The sequence below is a fragment of the Cervus canadensis genome, chromosome 18 (genome assembly GCF_019320065.1).
Source record: "Cervus canadensis isolate Bull #8, Minnesota chromosome 18, ASM1932006v1, whole genome shotgun sequence".
NCBI classification, from domain to species: Eukaryota; Metazoa; Chordata; class Mammalia; order Artiodactyla; family Cervidae; genus Cervus; species Cervus canadensis.
Window position 1 is genome coordinate 18174811 of NC_057403.1, and position 18648 is coordinate 18193458.

The following is an 18648-nucleotide window of genomic DNA, read 5'->3' on the forward strand; positions in this document are numbered from 1 at the left end:
GACCATGAGGCTGAGGGCCAAAGGCAAAGAATGGAATAGTGGGCTAGGAGGAGTCTGGGCTGCCAATGACTTCAGGGCCACCATACCTGCCCAACACTGGGTTTCTAAAGAAATAAAAGCTACCCTGTTTGAGTTTCTATTGATACTATTTTGAGATTTTTTAATTCAAACGGACACAGATGAAGAGTCAAAAATCATCTCAGTCCAAGGGAATTGGCTAAGGATTCTTTCAGTTTTTTCCATCTCACCACAAACTGGCCCACGACTTCCTTCTCTTCCAAACAGCTTCCCTTAACAACACACAAACCAGTCTGGGCCCAGCCTTATAAATATTGATTTTATAGAAAGGACCAATTCAAAATTGGTCAGATGGCACACCTTAGAAGCTTTCCAGATCCACAAGGATGAAAAAACAAAACCAAATTAAAAAACAACAACAACAACAAAAACCCAAACAGAACAAAAAAAGTACTCCAGATCAAACTGCCTGAAAGTCAAGGTCTTGGTTCACTAAAGGATTCTTTAAAAAAATATGAGGCTGGGGGATGGAGAGACCTCTAACACCCAAACAAGTACCCAGAGTGGAAGGAAAAAAAACAGAAGTTGAAACCCTTAGTCCCTGCCCACCAGCCCCCACCCCCCATGCTGTCCAGAGCGAGGCAAAGGGTTTCACAGCTTTTTTTGTGGGGGTGGAGGTGGGCTGGAGTCATGGCAATAGCTTAAATATTGGAAGAGAATTTTTATACTTCAACTTTTGTTTTCCTCTTGGGGACCTAGATAGACTGATAGCTTGAGGCTACGGAGAAAACTGATTTTTATTGTTTTAATGGGGAAAATGTCTAGAAATGGCAGGTGGCCATGAAAAGTGCCAAAATGTGATCTGATGGCCCCCAATTCCTAAAGAGGAGGTGAACCCTGGTGTAGTAGGTTAGGAAGGGTACCAACGCTAGGTGCTGCAGCCTCTTGGGGGAAAAGAACAACTTCAGAAAGAAAGAACTGGGGGAGGGAATGCAAGGGGGCCAGAATGGGGGAACCCTTAAGTAGTACCAAAATTAGCTGCCGTCTGCTCCCTGCTAGTGGGTCCCTGGGGTATGGAGAGTGGCAGGGAGGGCATCGGGGCTGAATGGAGAGGAAATTGAGATGCTGATTTAAAAAAAACACCCAACTTGAGGGTCTGAAGAGTAGAAAACCAGGTGGGGTCAATCAGAGAGCTTTCTTGGTCACCCCCGTGAACCCCATCTTAGTTCTCGAGGGGGATCCATGCTGCCTGGGCTGGGGGTATGGGCTGGTGACCCAGTCCTGACCCTCGGCTCCCAGGGGGAGGGGGTGGGGGTGGGCGTGGTGGGCTCTTCCCCACCCCCTCCCCCGGCTTCACCTCCCCTCCTCGCGGCCGGCCCGGCCCCCACCAGTGCCTGGCCCATTGCAAGGCAGCACCCAGTTGTTATCATGCAGACCCAGGCGGCAGCCGGGCGTCTCGCGATCGGCTCGGCGGCAGCACATCCAGTAGGAACGTCCGTAAGGCAGGTCGTGGTGGTAGGGCTTGGGGTGCCAGCGGCAGAGCGACACATCGCCCTTCTCGTATCTCTTGCGGCACTGCTTACAAGGGTCATCGCGGTAGAGTGGGTCGCGGCTCCAGCGCGAGTCTGTGGCCCGCACGCCGAATGCCTCAATGATGCCCTTAAAGTGGTGGCAGGTGCACTTGAGAGCCGCCAGGGCCCGCGTGGGCAGGAAGCTGAAGATCTTGACCAGCACGTGCTCTGGGAGCACCAGCATGTACTGCCGCGGCTCCAACAACCGCTGGATCTTGAAACGGATCTCCAGGAAGTCGTGGGACACGTGCCGGTACAGGCGGCACAGGGAGGTGTCGGGCGTCCCCTCGGCATCGTCCGGGCCTGGCGCCGTGGCCGGTGAGTCGGCTGGCGGAGGCTCGGGGGGCCCGTCTGGCCCCCGGGACTGGAGGAAAAAGAGTTGGCCGGGCGGGGGTGGTTCCTCGGGACTGACAGTCAGGCACACTGTCTCCTCTTTCACGTTTTTGGTGCTGTCCTTGCCAAAGAAGATGCACTCGTCCACCACCCCAGTAACCACCACATCCACGTGGAAGCCTGACGCTCCGCAGTCCCGGGCAGGGGGTGGCGGGGGCGCCGGGGGAGTGTCCTCGGGCCTGGCGGGGGCGGGGGTCTCACCCTCACTGGCTTCGTCTGCCCTAGCCAGCAGGAACTCCACGTTGCTGGGGAGGGCGTCCCGAGACGGGCTGATAAGCTGGTACAGGTCGCAGGTGATCTTGTCCTTGGCCCGGGCTCCGGGACCCGGGCTGCCAGGGTAGGCGCAACCCGGCCGGCCCCCACTCCCGTTGGGTAAGCTGCCATCCGGTGCTCGGGACTCTCGGCCGTTGGAGATCCGAAAGGCGATGCGCACCTCCCCGGGACCTGGTCCAGGCCGCTCCTCCTTGCGGAGGCCCTTGGCCGGAGGGTTGTCCCGCTGGGCCTCAAAGTGGGCCACCGCCTCGGCTACACGGCTGCAGTCCCCGCCGCCAGACCTTCGTTCGGATCCCAGCCCCTTGCCAGGCCCACCCTGCTCAGCCGACACGAAGACCACAGGCGCTGGGGTGCTGGGGCGCGGGTAGCTCTGCAGGGCCAGGGCGGCCCGCTGTTCCACCAGGGCCACCATCTCGGCCACAGAGAGCAGGTCCACATCCTCGCCGGTAGAGGTTGGGGCCCCCTCCGCGGCGGGGGGCCCGTCCTGTCCCCCTGGGTCGGGCGGAGCCTTCGTAGACTCAAGACAGCGCCTCCTCCTCTTGGCCTTGGAGCTGTCACTGCCCCAGTGCCCCTTGACCTTCATGGAGCTGGCCCGACTGCCCCCACCACACTGGTGGGCCACAAAGAAGGCCACCTTCTCCTTTGTATTCCCCGGCTTGATCACATACCACGTGTCCAGCAGGACTCGACCCTCGTCGCCAGCGGCGGCCGCGGAAAGGAGTGGGGCAGGCTGGGAGGCAGGAGCCTCGGAGGCCAAGACGGGGGGCGTGTTCTCAGAGTGGGCAGGGCCATGTTCTGGCTCCGCCCCAGCGCCGGGCTCGGAGCAGGCTGAGGGCTTGAGGGCTGCAGAAGGTGGGCGTGGCTGGTTCTGGGAGTACGTGCCAAAGGGCCGGGGGCACCAGAGCTGGAAGGGCAGGAGGCCACCTCGGTCCATTCTGGGAATGGTGGCAGACAGGCGGGGGTTCACCACATCGCAGGGCCTGGATGGCGGTGGGGAGCTCCACAGGTCACCTGGAGACACGGAAGAGAGGGTGGGGGAGCTGGGGAACAGCTCGCCCTGTTAGTTCCTCTCTGACCTCAACCTCTCCAGACCTGAGGAGACAGGCCAGGCTAGACCACTCAGATCCTGTTCTCTTTGGGGATCTATTACAGCTGCGGATCCTCACCCAGAAAAATGCATACACTTGCACCAAGCCTGTGCAGGTAATTCCTTTAAGCAGAAACATAGACCCCTGGCATGAGGTCTTTCTAGTCTAGTTTCTTCAAGTTGCTCCCAACTTGCTGAGTTTGAGGCTCAGAGTGGGGAAGGTTTATATATTGCAAAACCAGGCCCTCAAACTTGGTTTCCCGATTTCTCAATTTAGAGCTTGTAATAGTGACCGTTTTATTTTGCAATGACTTTGTGTGCATGACCTAAACTGGAGGCAGTCTTGCTAATGAGCCTGACCCAACTATGTTCTACTGCAGAACTAACAGTCTCAAATCCTCAGTCTTTCCCTGGGCCATCTCCCTCCAGATATCCTGAAATCAAGACACCCTTCAAATGTCGAAACTTCCACATGCTTACAGACCAGTGAAAGTAGTTTGCTGACTCCTGGTTGTACTATTTTGAGCCATGGGCCAAATCCAGCCCATTGCCTGTCTCTGCAAATAAAATTTTATTGAAACATGTTCCTTTGTTCATGAATACTTTTATGCTACCACGGCAGAGTTGAGTAGAGGTGACAGAGAACATATGGCTTGCAAAGCCTAAAATACTCATTATCTGGCCCTTTATGGAAAAAGTTTGCTGACCTCTGCAGTATATATGGTTCCTCTAAATTCAGGCAATACCACAGACACCACTAAATCACCATTTATTTCATGGCCCTATAGCTTTAAGATCGAGACAGCTTCCAAGCACCTCCAAGCACTCACAGACACCAGAGTCTTAATCCTAAGAATCCTTGCCCCCCATAATTCCCAATCCCACCTACTACTCCTAACACAGCCCCGGCTGAAATCTGTTTCTTGCTTTAAAAAAAAGAAACAAAACCACACAGCCCCTAAAACCTATAGATGGCTAAGTTTACCAACAACCAACACATCTAAAATATCCAGGAACAGGGTTTCCTTGGTGCTCGATGGCAAAGAATCTAGAATCTACCTGTGCTGTGCAACAAGAGAGGCCACCACAATGAGAAGCCTGCGCACTGCAGCAAGAGTGGCCCCTGCTTGCTGCAACTGGAGAAGGGCCTGCGCAGTGATGATGACCCAGCACAGCCAAAAGTAAATAAACAAAATTATAAATAAATAAAATGTCCAGGAATAGAAACTACCACAGCAAAAGCCACTCATTCTCTATAGATGCAAATATATCCTGACCCAAAATATCCAGACCCTCTCAAAATCTTACTTTAAACTTCCAAACCTAAAAATATCCCCTCCAGCTCAGAAAGCCTCAATCTCAATGTAGACCCACACATATCCTATGCCTACCAAGAACTCCAACACACACAGTAATTTCCCAACCTCACAGATGACCCAAAAGACCAGTTTTCTGAAATTCTATACTTCAAACTCTCTCTAAACCTCCACGTGCATTACCTAATCCCACAGAAGGCCCACCGACCACAAAACTAACTAAACACACATAAAACTAATACCAAAACATTTATTTCTCAAAGTCAAAAGAACCTCCAAAATACTCCCAAAGAAACCTCACAAAATGTTAATACACAGACATGGGCTTATGGCACGCTCGCTGGCAGCTTACTGGGTACTGTTTTAACAATTCCTGCTAATCCTCCCTCCTCCCTAGGAAGCGGGGGGTGTTATTCGTCCCTGAGTCCAGATAAGGGCAGAAAGGTTAAATCCCTGTCCGGAGCCAGACAGGGAGCAAGTCGGGAGAGCCGAAAGCGCATGCATTCTGGGTCCAGACATGGGACTCTCTGCTTCTAAGTCTCTCCGTGGCTCCCCAAATCCTATACCCACCAAACACCCCAAACCACATGGGCGATTCCCTATTATACATTCGAACCTTCCACACTACATCAGAACCCAAACTCAAATCCCAAGGCGCCACCTAAACTCAAGGGAACCCCAAAGTATCCCCATATTCACGAAAAATGCCCCCACTCCTTCCCATTATAGCTTCCCTGGAATTCGCCAACCGCTAAGGCTACTCTCGCAACCTAGACACGCCCCCCCCCGAGCGCCCCGCCCCCTGCAGGGAGGAGGAGGCACCCACGCGTGCGCAAGAGAAGAGGGCCCGCCCCCTCGCTCCTTCCCTCCAGCTGTCGCGCCAGCCCGGCAAAAACCTGGTTTCCCTCCGCCCCTTTGTTGACAGACGTGCGCGTGATGCCCCCAGCCAATGAGCGGCGGCCATTCGGAGCCATGCCCATATAAGGCAGGCCTTGGCGAAGGGGCCCAACTTCGAAAGAGGGTGGAGTAGGCGAGAGGTGACGAACGGGGTGTGGAAACAGTCAAGTGCAAGAGAGTGTAGAACAATTCCTAACTTCCTGCTAAACGGAAGAACAAGGCCAGGACCCAGGCCATGACAATCAAGGAAAGGTTTATTACGACGTTTCCTCTAAACAGGAGCCCTGATTGACAGCTGAGATTTAAAGGGCCATGCAGCTCAGTGATTGAGACTCCAGGTCAGGAGGAAAAGGAGGGGCCAGAAAGATCTGAAAGTGCCTAGCTCTGGTAGGGAAACCTGGAGGGAGAGATTTCCCGCGGGGGAAACGGAGCAGCAGCAGGATCACCTCACCCTGAAAAACAAATGGGCAGAACCCTGCGATGGTGGCTCCGTCGGCACTAAGTCTAAGCCTCTGGGCCTGGCATTCAAGGCTCAGGCCGTGTGGCCAAAAGGACCTCTCAGGCCAGCCCTTCCAACCAGGCGCCAAAAATAGTACAAGAAAATAATATGAAATACCTTAATAATTTTTTAAATATTGACTACCTGTTAAAATGAGACTATTTAGGATATAAATGAGTTAAGATGTTTAAAAATTGACTTCATCTCTTTCTTTTGACTTTTTAAATGTGGCTACTAGAAGATTTTAAATTACATGTAAGATTCACTTTGTTTCTATTGAACAGCACTGGCCTAGATCCTTTCAGTGCCAGGCCGGCTCAAGAGACACTCCACTGCAGGCATCTGTCCATTCCCACCACCCTGTCTGCTACCAGCCATCCTGCACATCACAGCCAGAAGGATATTCTCAAAATATAAACCTGACCTTGTCCCTACCCTGCTCAGAACCTACCATGACTCCCCAGTGCCCTTGGGGAAAAGCCCAGATACTCTACAACTCCAGCCTCATCCTTCCCCACTTTCCCACACCCCCAGTGGACCCAGGTAAGCACCTACTCTGGCCTACAGAATAGTTAGAATTCTGAGGCCTTCTCTGATCCTCAGGAGGAGTGGTTATCTCCAAGGTATAGATGAAGAAACTGAGACAGGTCAGGTTGCCTAACTAGCTCAAGGTCACATAACTGGTGGGACTTAGAGCAGGGATGGGAACCCAGGGAATTTGATTTTAGATTGCTGTGCTCTATTGTTTAATTATATATTCTCTGGGGTTTCAGCTCAGCCATCCTCTCCTCCAGGAAGCTAACCCCGTAAGGCTGGGTCAGGCTCCACCTCTGGGGTCCCACACTGGGCTCCTTGCTGGATATTCCTCAGAGTCACCAAGCCCTTTCCTTCTATGTTCCCTCTGATTGGCATGCTTTCCCCCCAGGTCTCCACATGGCTCTATCCCTTCTATCATTTGTGTCTTAGCTCAAATGTAACTTTCATGGGCCTGTATCTTTAACCAGGAGGCCTTCCCTGAGCTCCCTTCCTGGAAACCTTCCACCTGCCCAGAATGGTCCTCTGGGTTCCCCAAACATAGCCCTGTCCACTGTCACTATCGAGGGATGGATCTGTCTGCTCCACTGAATAGTGAACCCATGGGAGGAAAGGTCAGAGTTATCATGGTCATCATGGTGACCCCAGCAACACTGCCCAGCACGGGACAGAATGGATCAGTTTCCTGCCCTAAGGCTCCATGTCTCAAACTCCTGGAGGCCTGGCAGTGTAAACTCTGTTTCACACCCAAATATTCTATCTGTGTCAGAGGTTACTAGGGCAGAATTCTCTAACTTCCCAAACACCGAGCTCCGTACAAGGCCATACCCTAAGGCAATGCTCCGTGAAGATTCACTTATTGAAAAACATCTGGAGCCAGAAAGACTGAAAATCAAAAGATGGAAAAAGACTGACCAGGCAAATACGAACCAAGAATCAAATAGAGAGGCTTTCCCGATGGCTCAGTGGTAAAGAATCTGCCTGCCAATTCAGGAGACATGGGTTCGATCCCTGATCTGGGAAGACCCCACATGCTGTGGAACAACTAAGCCCACGTGTGCCACAACTGTAGAGCCTGTGCTCTAGAGCCTGGAAGCCATCACTACTGAGCCCATGTGCTGCAACTACTGAAGCCCATGTACCTTACAGGGCTGCGCTCTGCAACAAGAGAAGCCACTGCAATGAGAAGCACGTGCACCACAACTAGACAGTAGCTCCCGCATGCTGAAATTAGAGAAAAGTCCATGCAGCAACAAAGACCCAGCACAGCCAAAAATAAATAAATAATTTTTTTTTAAAAAGTCAAGTAGAGAAGTGACAGTGCTGATTAAGAAAAACAGTTAACAACTGACAAAAGCAAAAAGGGATGATTAGGGACAAAGAATGTGACAAAACAAACTGACCCATTATATACAAAAGTTCTCAACATACATGCTCCTAATACTACGGCCTCAAAACAGACAAGGCAAAAAGCAACAGAATGACCGCTTGGCAAGTCCACCAGTGTAGTGGGAAAATGTATCTCTCCGTAAGACAGTAGTTGAAAAGACAAAAATCAGTAAGGACCTGAACCACACAATCACCACTCTTGCTGGAATGCCCCCAATGAGAGAATCTAGCTTTATGTCCCTCATCTGACATTCTGAGGTCCTCCTGTGTGCTGGCCCTGGGTTGGGTGCTGGAGATACAGAGATGACACTGACATCACCAGAAAGAGCTCATGGGAAAGGGGGCAGGCATCCAAAGAAACAGTCATGGTCAAGATGAATATATTACAGAGGAAATGATAATCACAACAGCAGTTAACACTGGAGCTCTCACCGTGAGCCAGGCTTTGTTCTGAGTGCTTTATAAATATTAACTCATTTAATTCTCACATCGTTTTAATCTCATTTCAAATGCTAGAAAGTGGGGGCATAGAATGGCTAAGTAATTGCTGTTGGACACAGCTTTGTGGCCAAGCTTTGAATCAGAGTCTGGCTGACTCCAGAGCACAAGCAGCTCCTTCATGGAGTATATGGAGCAATTTTCCTGGATCATCTTGTTCTGTCTGCAAAGCCTTTGCACTCTCTGTTCCCTCTGCCTGGAATATTCTTCCCCAGGTATCCAGAGGGCTCACCCCACTCCTCAGATCACCTTCATGAGACCTTTCTTTTTAAATTTATTTTATTGAAGTAGTGTCGATTGGGGCTTCCCAGGTGGTGCTAGTGGTAAAGGACCCGCCTGCCAATGCAGGAGGCGCAGGAGATTCAGGAGACTCCAGTTCAATCCCTGGGTCGGGAAGATCCCCTGGAGGAGGGCATGGCATCCCACTCCAGTATTCTTGCCTGGAGAATCTCATGGACAGAGGAGCCTGGCAGGGTACAGTCCATAGGGTCACCAAGAGTAGGACACGACTGAAGTGACTTAGCACGTATAGTTGATTTACAATGTCATGTTAGTTTCTACTATACAGCAAGGTGATCCAGTTATACATAGATACACATTCTTTTCCATAATGGTTTATGGTAGGACATTGAATACAGTTCCCTGTGCTATACAGTAGGATCTTGTTGTTCCTGAGAACATCTTGATTGAAAACTGCAGTCCCCGCCACAGACTCTCCCTGATTTATACACACTCTCCCTGATTTATTTTTCTCCTTAGCACACATTACTATCTACTATACTATAAACTTTATATAAATTTTATTGTCAGCTCCCCTCACTAAAATGAAAACTCCCCCAGACTGGTATTTTTTATCTAGTTTTTTCTTCCCCACCTCTGCATCCCCAGCTTTCAGAATAGAACCAAGTGGTTGGCTATTAGGAGTGTGGTCCTCAGAGCAGAAGCTGCAGCTGGAAGTGTATTAGAAATGTAATCTTGGGCTCTCCCCTACACCTGCTAAATCAGAAAGTGCACATCAACAAGATCTCTGGGGGATCGTACAGAGAATCTCCGCCCAGGCACATCGCAGGTGAGCAGCACTTATTGGTCAGAACAAACTCCTAACACTGCCTTACTGTCCGCCTTCTGCACAGATGCTACTGGGGACCTCTTGTGAAAAATGAGCTGGTCCAGCCAAGTCCAGCAGTGGAAATCCTGCTCCCAGGACCAAGGCAGGAGGCCACCTCCTCCAAGAGCCATGTTGGTGCCCTCCTAAGCCACACAGAGTCTCTTCCTCCTGAGGCCTCCTCTGGCCGCACCTGTCATCTGTCCCGGCTGAGTGACAATGACCTGGGTCAGGGCCTCTCTCCCTCCCCTCCATCCTCTGGGTTTCTGGAAGGCTGGAATCTCTCCCCAAAGGCACAGATGCTCCAGCCTCCGCACTTGGCTCCCTGGCCTGGTTTAGTTCTTCTGGCTCCATCCTTTTCATGGTAGCCAGACAGATCTTCCTAAACACCAATCAGACCACAGAAGTCCCCTGTTTAAAATCCTTCCATGAGAGGTGCAAGTTGGCAAAACAAAACCAATGAACAAACAGAACAGGCACAGAAACCCTTTCCCGGGAAGCTGCTAAAGGATTTGCTTCACAGAAGTAAAGGAGTAAACCTAGAAAAAGGAAGCTATCAGATCAAGGAGATAAGATCTAGTTCAGAAGAAAGACAAAAGGAAGGACTCCCCAGATGACGATAAAGGGGGCTCCGAGGATAGCTGTGTAGCAGGTTAAGGGAGAATCGGCTTCCATAAATGCACAGAGAAAGGAAAAAGGCTGCTAATTAATAAGCTAAGCCTTGGACTTAAGAAGCTGCAAACAGGAATTCCCTGGCAGTCCAGTGGTTACAACTCTGTGCTTTCACTGCCAAGGACTTGGGTTTAATCTCTGGTCAGGGAACTACAATCTTGCAAGCTGGAGAGGTCAGGGTCATGCCAGGACAGGGCTGGGCGCAGAGCAGTGCCCAGGGAGTGCACTTGCCCATTACTACAACAGGCATCAGTGGCAGGACCCTTAAGGCACTGCTCCTGGTCTATTCCTTTAATCCTCCTCTCTCTCCACCCTGTCACCCCCTACAACTGTGTCCACAATCCTGATCCATCCATGCCCTTTTATTGGTTTTTTTGGACTCAGGGTCTGCTGGTCTCTCTCCTCCTCAAGTTTTCCTTTCTAATAGCTGGTCAGAATCATACAAATCCTCAGCATCTTGAGATCCAGGCCGCCGATAGAATCCAGGCAGGGCCTCGGAGTACCCCAGCTTTCTCACTTTTAGGCTGTGACTACAGACAGGGTCCTTATCCCTCTGTGCCTCAGTTTCCCCCACCGTAAAATACAGACAGTAACAGTACCCACCCATGGGTTGGCTGCTGATTCATTGAGATCAACTCAGTAGAGCGCTCAGTGCCAGCGAGGCACCAAGGAGAGGTTCAATATGAAGGGACCAGGATTATTAAGAAAAGGTGAGACATGGACTTCCCCAGCAGCCAGTAGTTAACGACTTCTCCTTACAATGCAGGGGGTGAGGATTATATCCCTGATTGAGGAGCTAAGATTCCATATGCCTGGGGGCCAAAAAATCAAAACATAAAGCAGAAACAATATTGTAATAAAATCAATAAAGTCTTAAAAAACAGTTCACATAAAAACAAGGTTTTAAAAAAATAAAAGGAAAGCAAGAAAAGGTAAGACAGGGAATTCCCTGGCAGTCCAGTGGTTAAGATTCTGAGCTTCCACTGCAGAAGGCAGGGGTTTGATCCCTGGTTGGGGAACTAAGATCTCATCAACATGGCAAAAAAAAAAGGGGGGGTGGGGGACCACTCAAGAGTCTGACAACCACTTGATGGAGTCAAAGACTTCTTCCCTGTTTATTTTACATTCTGAAATTAAACCGGTCTTATCCCCCCACAATAATCAAAACATGGCCATTACTTTGTTACTGTCTGGTACTGGGTTTCCCCTAGTAATTAAACAGCATTTACAGAGCAGTTACTATGTGTCAGACACTGTTCTGGGCATCAGGGACATGCAAGACACAGGAGACAGAAATCCTTGTCCTCATGGATTGGAGACAGGGTAAATTTCACAGTGCTACAGGAAAACAAATACAGTAAGTGAAAGGGCTCAAGAGTGTAAGGTGGGGTTATAATCTTAACTGAGGGGTCAGGAGCAGGTGACAAGCCAAATCTTTTAGAAAACCTGGGGACTTCCCTGGTAGTCCCGTGGTTAAAAATCCCCCTTCTTATACAGGGGGACTCAGGTTCGATCTTTGGTCGGGGAACTAAGATCCTACAAGTCACAGGGCAACTAAGCCCGAGTGCCTCAGATACTGACCCCGTGTGCTCTGGAGCCCATGTGCCACCACTGGGGCCTGACACCACCAAATAAATAAATAAATATTTTAAAAAAGAAAAGAAAACTTGTGCTTTTAGGAATAATGCAGCTTTACCAGAGTTGCTAGCAATATACCACTATCAATAGTAAAGAAAAAAAAAAAATATATATATATATATATCATTCTGCATGAGTAAGCAGCTCATGCAGTCACAAAGAGTCCAACACGACTAAGCGAATGAACAACAACAAAGCTTCAGATAAACCTAGGTTGGAAACACATTTAAGATTTGAGGAAAAGGCAAAGTAACTCGGAAAGCAGACACATTTTCGAAGGCCAACAAATAAAGGAAGGAGGCAGGGGGAAGCACTGCATCACCAGGGGGCACCCAGATGTGACAAATGGGTACAAGGAGGAGAGGCTGGCAACTTTTCCCTAAATCAATGGGGTTCCAGATCATTCACTGCGACCTGGAAACAAAACGTTAAAAATCCAAGCAAGCTGGGAAAGATTGAAGGCAGGAGGAGAAGGGGACGACAGAGGATGAGATGGTTGGACGGCATCACCGACTTGATGCACATGAGTTTGAGCAAGCTCCGGGAGTTGGTGATGGACAGGGAAGCCTGGTGTGCTGCAGTCATGGGGTTGCAAAGAGTCGGACACCAATGAGCAGTGACTGAACTGAACTGAACTGAATGACAAACAGGCAAAACTGGCATGAGGGGCTGAAAATGAATCAGGAGTAGAGTAACCCACACCAGAAAAAGGAGCACAGATGCCACCAGAGATGCAAAACTGCCCCAGTGTTGTGACAGCCGCAAGCGCCCCAAGGGCAGGGTGGCAGTCTGTACCTGGGACAGGTGCCGCCAAATAGTAGGTGCTCTATCAACACGGTGGATGATTCAAGGGATGAACCTCCATTTTCCAGAACAGGAAACTCAGGTCCTGGGGGGTTAAGTGCCTTGCCCAAAGTCACAGAGCTGGTGGGTAATGGAGCCAGGAGTCAAATCTTGGTGTTATGGTTCTGGAGCACATGCTCAATAAATTGTTCTGAAAAGAGTAAAATTAATCAAAATATGTCACACTTACGAAGAACTTAATATGCACTAGGCATATTATACACGAGATCTCATAAACTGCTGACAAGAGTGTCATGGTTGGAATGTGGCCCATTTTACATATGAGAAAACAGAGGCCCAGAGTAGGCAAGCAACTTGGCCAAGGACACACAGCAGCAGAGGTGGGGATGGGAATGTGGGCCTACCAGACGCTGATGCTTTTAACCATAAGCTTTCCTATTAAAGCCAGACAATTTAGGGGATACACTCCAGAAGCCTACAACAAATGAACCAAACTGTTTTAAAATGACTTACATACAAAGTTGCAAGGTCCCAGTGACCAAAAAGTTGGGAGGAAAAAAAACAGTTGTTAGAAATATCTCCTATTCACTGAAATACCTGGAATTGGGCCAGGCTGGGCATTGGTGAGTGAATTATTTATATTTGGCTGGGGCTAGGAATGGGAATGGGGACAGATTGAGTTTCTGAGCACCCCCTCAGGGAGTCAGGCCTGGGCTTAGGCGCCTAGGGACAGAGGGTGGGGAACTAGAAGAGTCAGGACACAGGAGCAACCTAGGAGAGAAAGGAAAGGCAGGCTGGCTGGCATCTCCCTCACGGGTCTTTCTCTACTGCGCTTTCTCAGGTCTGCGTTTCCCATTCAAAAAAATGACAAGGCACATGCATCAAGCACTGATCCAAGTACTTTATATGCTGACCTCCCTGAACTCTCTAACCTTCCTAGGGTTACTGACCCCATTTTATAATTGAGGAGAGGCCAAAAGACTTGCCCAAGGTCACAGAGAAGGTAAGCGGCAGAATTAAAATTTGAACTGAAGACTGCTTCGGACTTCCCTTGTGGTCCAGTTGTTAAGACTCTGGTCTTCTGATGCAAGGGCACGGGTTCGATCCCTGCTCCAGGAAGATCCCACATGTGGTGGAGCAACTAAGCCTGTGCGCCACAACTATTGAAGGTGGTGCACCTCATAGCCCATGCTCTGCAACAAGAGAAGCCACTGTGATGAGAAGCCCAGGCACCATAACTAGAAAGTAGCCTCTGCTCACCGAAACTAGAGAAAGCCCGTGGGCAGCAATGAAGACCCAGCACAGTCAGAAGTAAATAAATAAACAAATCTTAAAAAAAAAAAAAAAAAAAACCTGAAGATGCCTTCAGGTCTCACTCTGCCCTACTCATGACATTGTACCTCAGTACAGGAGCACATATTCTAAGTCAGGAGGCCTAGGTTGGAATCCTGAGTCTACCATTTAATGCTGGATGACCTTGGGAAAGTTGCTGAACCTCTCTGTGCCTCTGGTTCCTTTCTGTAGAACAGAGCTAATATAACAGCACCTACAACTTAGGGGTGTTGTCAGAATTAAAGGAGTTAGCACATACAAATAGCTAAGTACAAGGCCAGGCACTTCCTAAACAATAAGTGTTAGCTGGAATTGGAATGGCTGTGGGGAAACCCTCTCCCTGCCCTCGCATGTTTCTGACCTGGGGTGTGCCCAGATCAGTGCCAGGTTTTAAGAAAACGCCCCTGGGGATGCACTGAAAAGGAGGGAATCCATTAGCACCTGTGACCAAGTCACATTCCTGGGGTGGGGAACTTCCCACCAACTGCTCTGAGACTAAGGACTTACTCTGAGCCAGAAGGACGATCTTATGAAGACTCCTCTCTTAGTGGCATGTTGTTCCCACAATAGATAAGGGCACTGAGTTTCAGAGAGAGGACACTTGCCCAGATCATAAAGGAGTGAAGAAAAGATCTGAATGCTGCCCATACACATAAACCACCAACTTTTCCAAATCCTACTGGAGAAATAAAGAGTGCAGAAGTCGTCTCTATGGCCTTTTCTGGCTATATAACCCTACAGTTGTGTGGCTGTCCAGTTTATCGGGAGTTTCTGGCTGGACTAAGCAAACTATCGCTACAGGCAGATCCCTAATCTCTTGCTCCCCACCCTACCCACAGTCCTGGATCCTAACCTACACACCACTCTACCACTGATTTCTCTCTTCCACCATCTCAGCTTGCCCTCCTGCCCCCAATCCGATCCAGAGGCTCCAACCCACCGCTTTCAGAACTGGCCTCTCCCTCGGAGCCTCCAGACCCTCTCATTCATCTAGCACTGACTCCCATGCCTTTCCACATCCTCCCGGCTAAACCCCTCGAAATTGCCCCCTTCTGGGCCTCTGCCTGGACGCCAACTCCCTTCTCCAACTCGGGACTCCTTTCCCCAACTCTGAGCTTCCTTACAATCAATCCCAAAGCTCGAGTCTCTCCCCACCTTCAAGACCCATCCCCAGCCCCCATTCTACAATTCCCTCCGGCTCCCGTTTCCCAATCCCCTCCCCCAAGCGATCTCCTCTCTTCCAGCCCCTTCTTCAGCCCCTGCCTCTTCCCTCTCGCTACCGGGTCCCGAATTCCCGCACGGGTTCTCAAGCGCCCCCGGCCCCGGCTCGAGGTTCTCACCATCACCCCGCGCTGCAGCTCCCTCGGCTACGCGGGTTTCCCCCACTCGCTCCTCTCCAGCCTCCCCTTCCGGGTTCCCGCCCCGAAGCCCGCTGGGAATTGGAGTCCGGGCGGCCCCGGACTACATCTCCCAGAAGGCAGCACGGTTAGGCGCGGAGGTGGGGAAGGTAGCAAACTGGGAGGGCTGAGGAAAAGAATGACTCCAACTCCCAGGAGGCAGAGAGGGAGCCTGACAGCGCAGGCGCCTAGAGCGCCCCCGCCAGGCGCGCTGGGAGATGCAGTCCAGCCGCCTCCATTTTGGCCCGGGGCCCTTGGGAAAGAAATTGAGAAAATTGTAAAGGGGCGTTTGTGAGGGGTGGAAAGAGCAAGTTTACCGATTTCCTTAAACTGATTAACATGATAATTAACAGTGCCTTGTATTTTTTAAAACACTTTCCCATCTATTTTTACCCCTCGTTTTCTTACAACTAATTTACAAATAAGGAAGTTAGCCTTAAACCTTAGGAGGGAGGAAAGATCCATATACTAGAAATTTGTACAAATTATAGTTATAATAGAGGATTCACAAAGACAGGCACCTTTGTGTATCTTGTTCAAGCACCCAGAACAATGTAAATAAGTGTTGAGTAGATATTTATTGCATGCTAATTATATGCCTATTGAATTTGCCTGCAATGCAGGAGATCCCGATTCGATTCCTGGGTCAGGAAGATCCCCCGGAGAAGGGATAGTCTACCCACTCCAGTATTCTTGGGCTTCCCTGGCGGCTCAGACAGTAAGGAATCTGCCTGCAATGCAGGAGACCTGGGTCATCCCTGGGTTGGGAAGATCCCCTGGAGAAGGGCATGGCAACCCATTCCAGTATTCTTGCCTGGAGAATCCCCATGGACCGAGGAGCCTGGCAGGCTACAGTCCTTGGGATTGCAAAGAGTCGGAGACAACTGAGCAACTAAGCGCAAATATGTGCCAGACACTCTGCAGAGAACCCAAGCATTATCCCAAATTTATAAAAGCTAAGGCAGAAATAGATTGAGAATTTTCTCCATGGCAACACAGCCATAAAGTGATTTAAACTGAAATGTGCTGGACACCAGGGCCTCTACGCTCCTTTAGGTTGCTAGATCGCCTCCCCTTAAGCAGTATTTTCCTGTCCATCCTTCTCATAGGTTGTGAGACTGAACTTTCTAAAATGCAGAGTTTGCTATATTAAGAAACAACTCCATGAGAGGAACTGCTATTAAGGCCTGATTCCAGTGGCCCTCTTCTTTGAATCTTTTCTCAGTTTATCACCCTTTAACGCAGCCTCTACCTCACTAGATTCTCACAGTTTGTGAGCCTTCCCGACTGCACTAGGGAGACTGGCTAAATCCTCAACTTCTAGCATGGGGCTTGGCACACAGTAGGTCCACATTAACCCTGTGCTAAAGGGAAAAGTTGGAAACCGGACACCAGAGGGGGTAAGGAAGATTAGTCAGATTTCCCTTGCTTCCTGATAGTTGGCAGTTGGGGAGACCCCGCCTCCTCGCTCGGCTCCTTTGGCCTCGGACCTCTGAGGTGGACGAGGGGCGTGGCCGTGAGGGGCGTGGCCTGCCGAAAAGGCGGGGACTGGGCGAGCCCTGATTGGTCGGCGTTTTGGCACGCACGAGCAAAGACTGACAGGAGGCGCGAAGCCAGGCTCGCGCTGTGCTGGAAGACTGGGACCTTCCCCAGGCGCGCGTGCGCACGGTCCTTGTACCCTGCCGTTTCCTCTCCAGTCTCGCACCCAGCACACCTTGACAGGAACTGGTGGGGGCGTAGCCTGGCCTCAAGCGCTCACTTTTGCTTTTCTCCTCAGGCTTCAAGCAGGAACCTCACGCCAAAGGGGATTCCGCCCACCTCACGCCTGGGCTCGGAACGTGGCGGCCGAGGCCGGCGTGAGGCTCCAGCACGCGACCAGCCTCCGGGGACCAGCGCGAGACACTGTCCGATCGAGCTTACAAGTTTGGGGCTGGCGCAAAACCAGAAGGGGGGTCTCTCGAGGCGGATCCCGGAGGTCATGGGGAATAGTTCGGGGGCTTGCCGGTCAGACTGGAGCCTGGGCTTCACTCAGGAAAGGCACTTCCTGGCCGTGGCAACCCTCTGGGAGTTTCGGGGGAGCGGGGGAGCGGGTGTGCCTTGGGTGCCCAGGCTGTATTCGAGGCGGGACCTGGGCAGCAGAGCCAAAGTTTGGATTTGAGGCAGGGCCTAGGTTTGGGGATCCAGGCTCAAGTTTGACATATGAAGTCTCTGAATAGTACTGGGGACTTGGGGGTCACCGATTAGGACCTGTAGTCTTGGGATTTGTGTCTGGATAGAACAATTTTGGGGAAAAATGAAAATCTTGGGTTTTGTGACTGGAAACTTTCCTGTTGGAATCAGAGATACTAATGTGGGAATCTAGAAGCCTAGAGTATAATTTAGGGGCCTGAGGTCTAATTTTGGAGAACTGAAGTCTCAGTATAGATTTAGGGTCTAGAATCTTAATATAGAGTATGAGGTGTGAGATTTAGGGTCTGGAGTCCCAGTTTGGAACTTTGAGAACTGTTAAGGCCTGGAGTCCCCCAGATTGAGTATGGGGCTGCAGTTTTAGAGTTTGGGTTTTAGATAGAACTCACATGTGAGATCTCAGTTTAGGCTTGGGGGCACAGTTTGAGGGTCTGAAGAGACAGTTTGAGGGTCTAGAGGTCTTCCTTTTCAGATCTGAGGTAAATTTGGGGGGTTGAGGTTTGCTTTGGGGAGCTCAGGTTTCTTACTTTATTTAGGGTTTGGGTTCCCAATATTAAGGTTTCTGGTCTGTGTTCTTAATACTAGTATTGGGCTCATATTTGGAGATCAGAAGTTGATAGTTTAGGGGTCTAGAATACCTCAGTATTAGAGTTTAAGGCTTTTAGATTTGGGAAAGTCTCCTTTTTAGGCTCTAGGTCCTCATTTTGGGCGTTTAAAGTCATACGGTTGCTGTCTTAATATCATAGTTTAAATATCTTAAGTCACAGTTTTCAGGTCTGCTCTCCACTGCAGAGTCTGACATCTCATTATTAAGACTAAAGCTCTGAAGTCAAAGTTTGGAAATCTGCTTTTAATTTTAGGTCTGGATCATGATTTACAAGCCCAAATTTGCAATTTGAGATTCATGGACTTCAGTTTAGACTTTGGACATTTTCATTTGTTCTATTGGCCTGTGTTTATGGGGACTCAGGACTTTTTTGGGGATCTCTTGAGTGCTCAAAGGAGCACCATGGCGGGAAATGAGGTGGCCTATCATGC

The 18648-nt window shown here is 50.1% G+C and overlaps 1 protein-coding gene across 3 annotated transcripts; it reads right to left on the reverse strand.

Moving 5' to 3' along the window:
- Positions 1–323: 323 nt before the first annotated feature.
- FBXO46 (F-box protein 46) lies at positions 324–15446 on the reverse strand. Of its 3 annotated transcripts, none has more exons than XM_043435509.1 (2): positions 15367–15446; positions 324–3266 (listed from the first exon to the last, which is right to left on the reverse strand). In XM_043435509.1, the coding sequence occupies exon 2, from the start codon at positions 3187–3189 to the stop codon at positions 1372–1374; it is 1818 nt and encodes a 605-aa protein (XP_043291444.1). In that variant the 5' UTR covers positions 3190–3266; positions 15367–15446; the 3' UTR covers positions 324–1371. The 3 variants fall into 3 exon arrangements, with proteins under 3 accessions (XP_043291444.1, XP_043291445.1, XP_043291446.1); XM_043435510.1 differs by lacking the exon at positions 15367–15446 and adding an exon at positions 14534–15198; XM_043435511.1 differs by lacking the exon at positions 15367–15446 and adding an exon at positions 12686–13834.
- Between the last annotated feature and the right edge of the window lie 3202 nt (positions 15447–18648).

Excerpts from the sequence above, each read along its gene's own strand:
- FBXO46 (XM_043435509.1), bottom strand. The coding sequence starts at position 3,189 with ATGGACCGAGGTGGCCTCCTGCCCTTCCAGCTCTGGTGCCCCCGGCCC.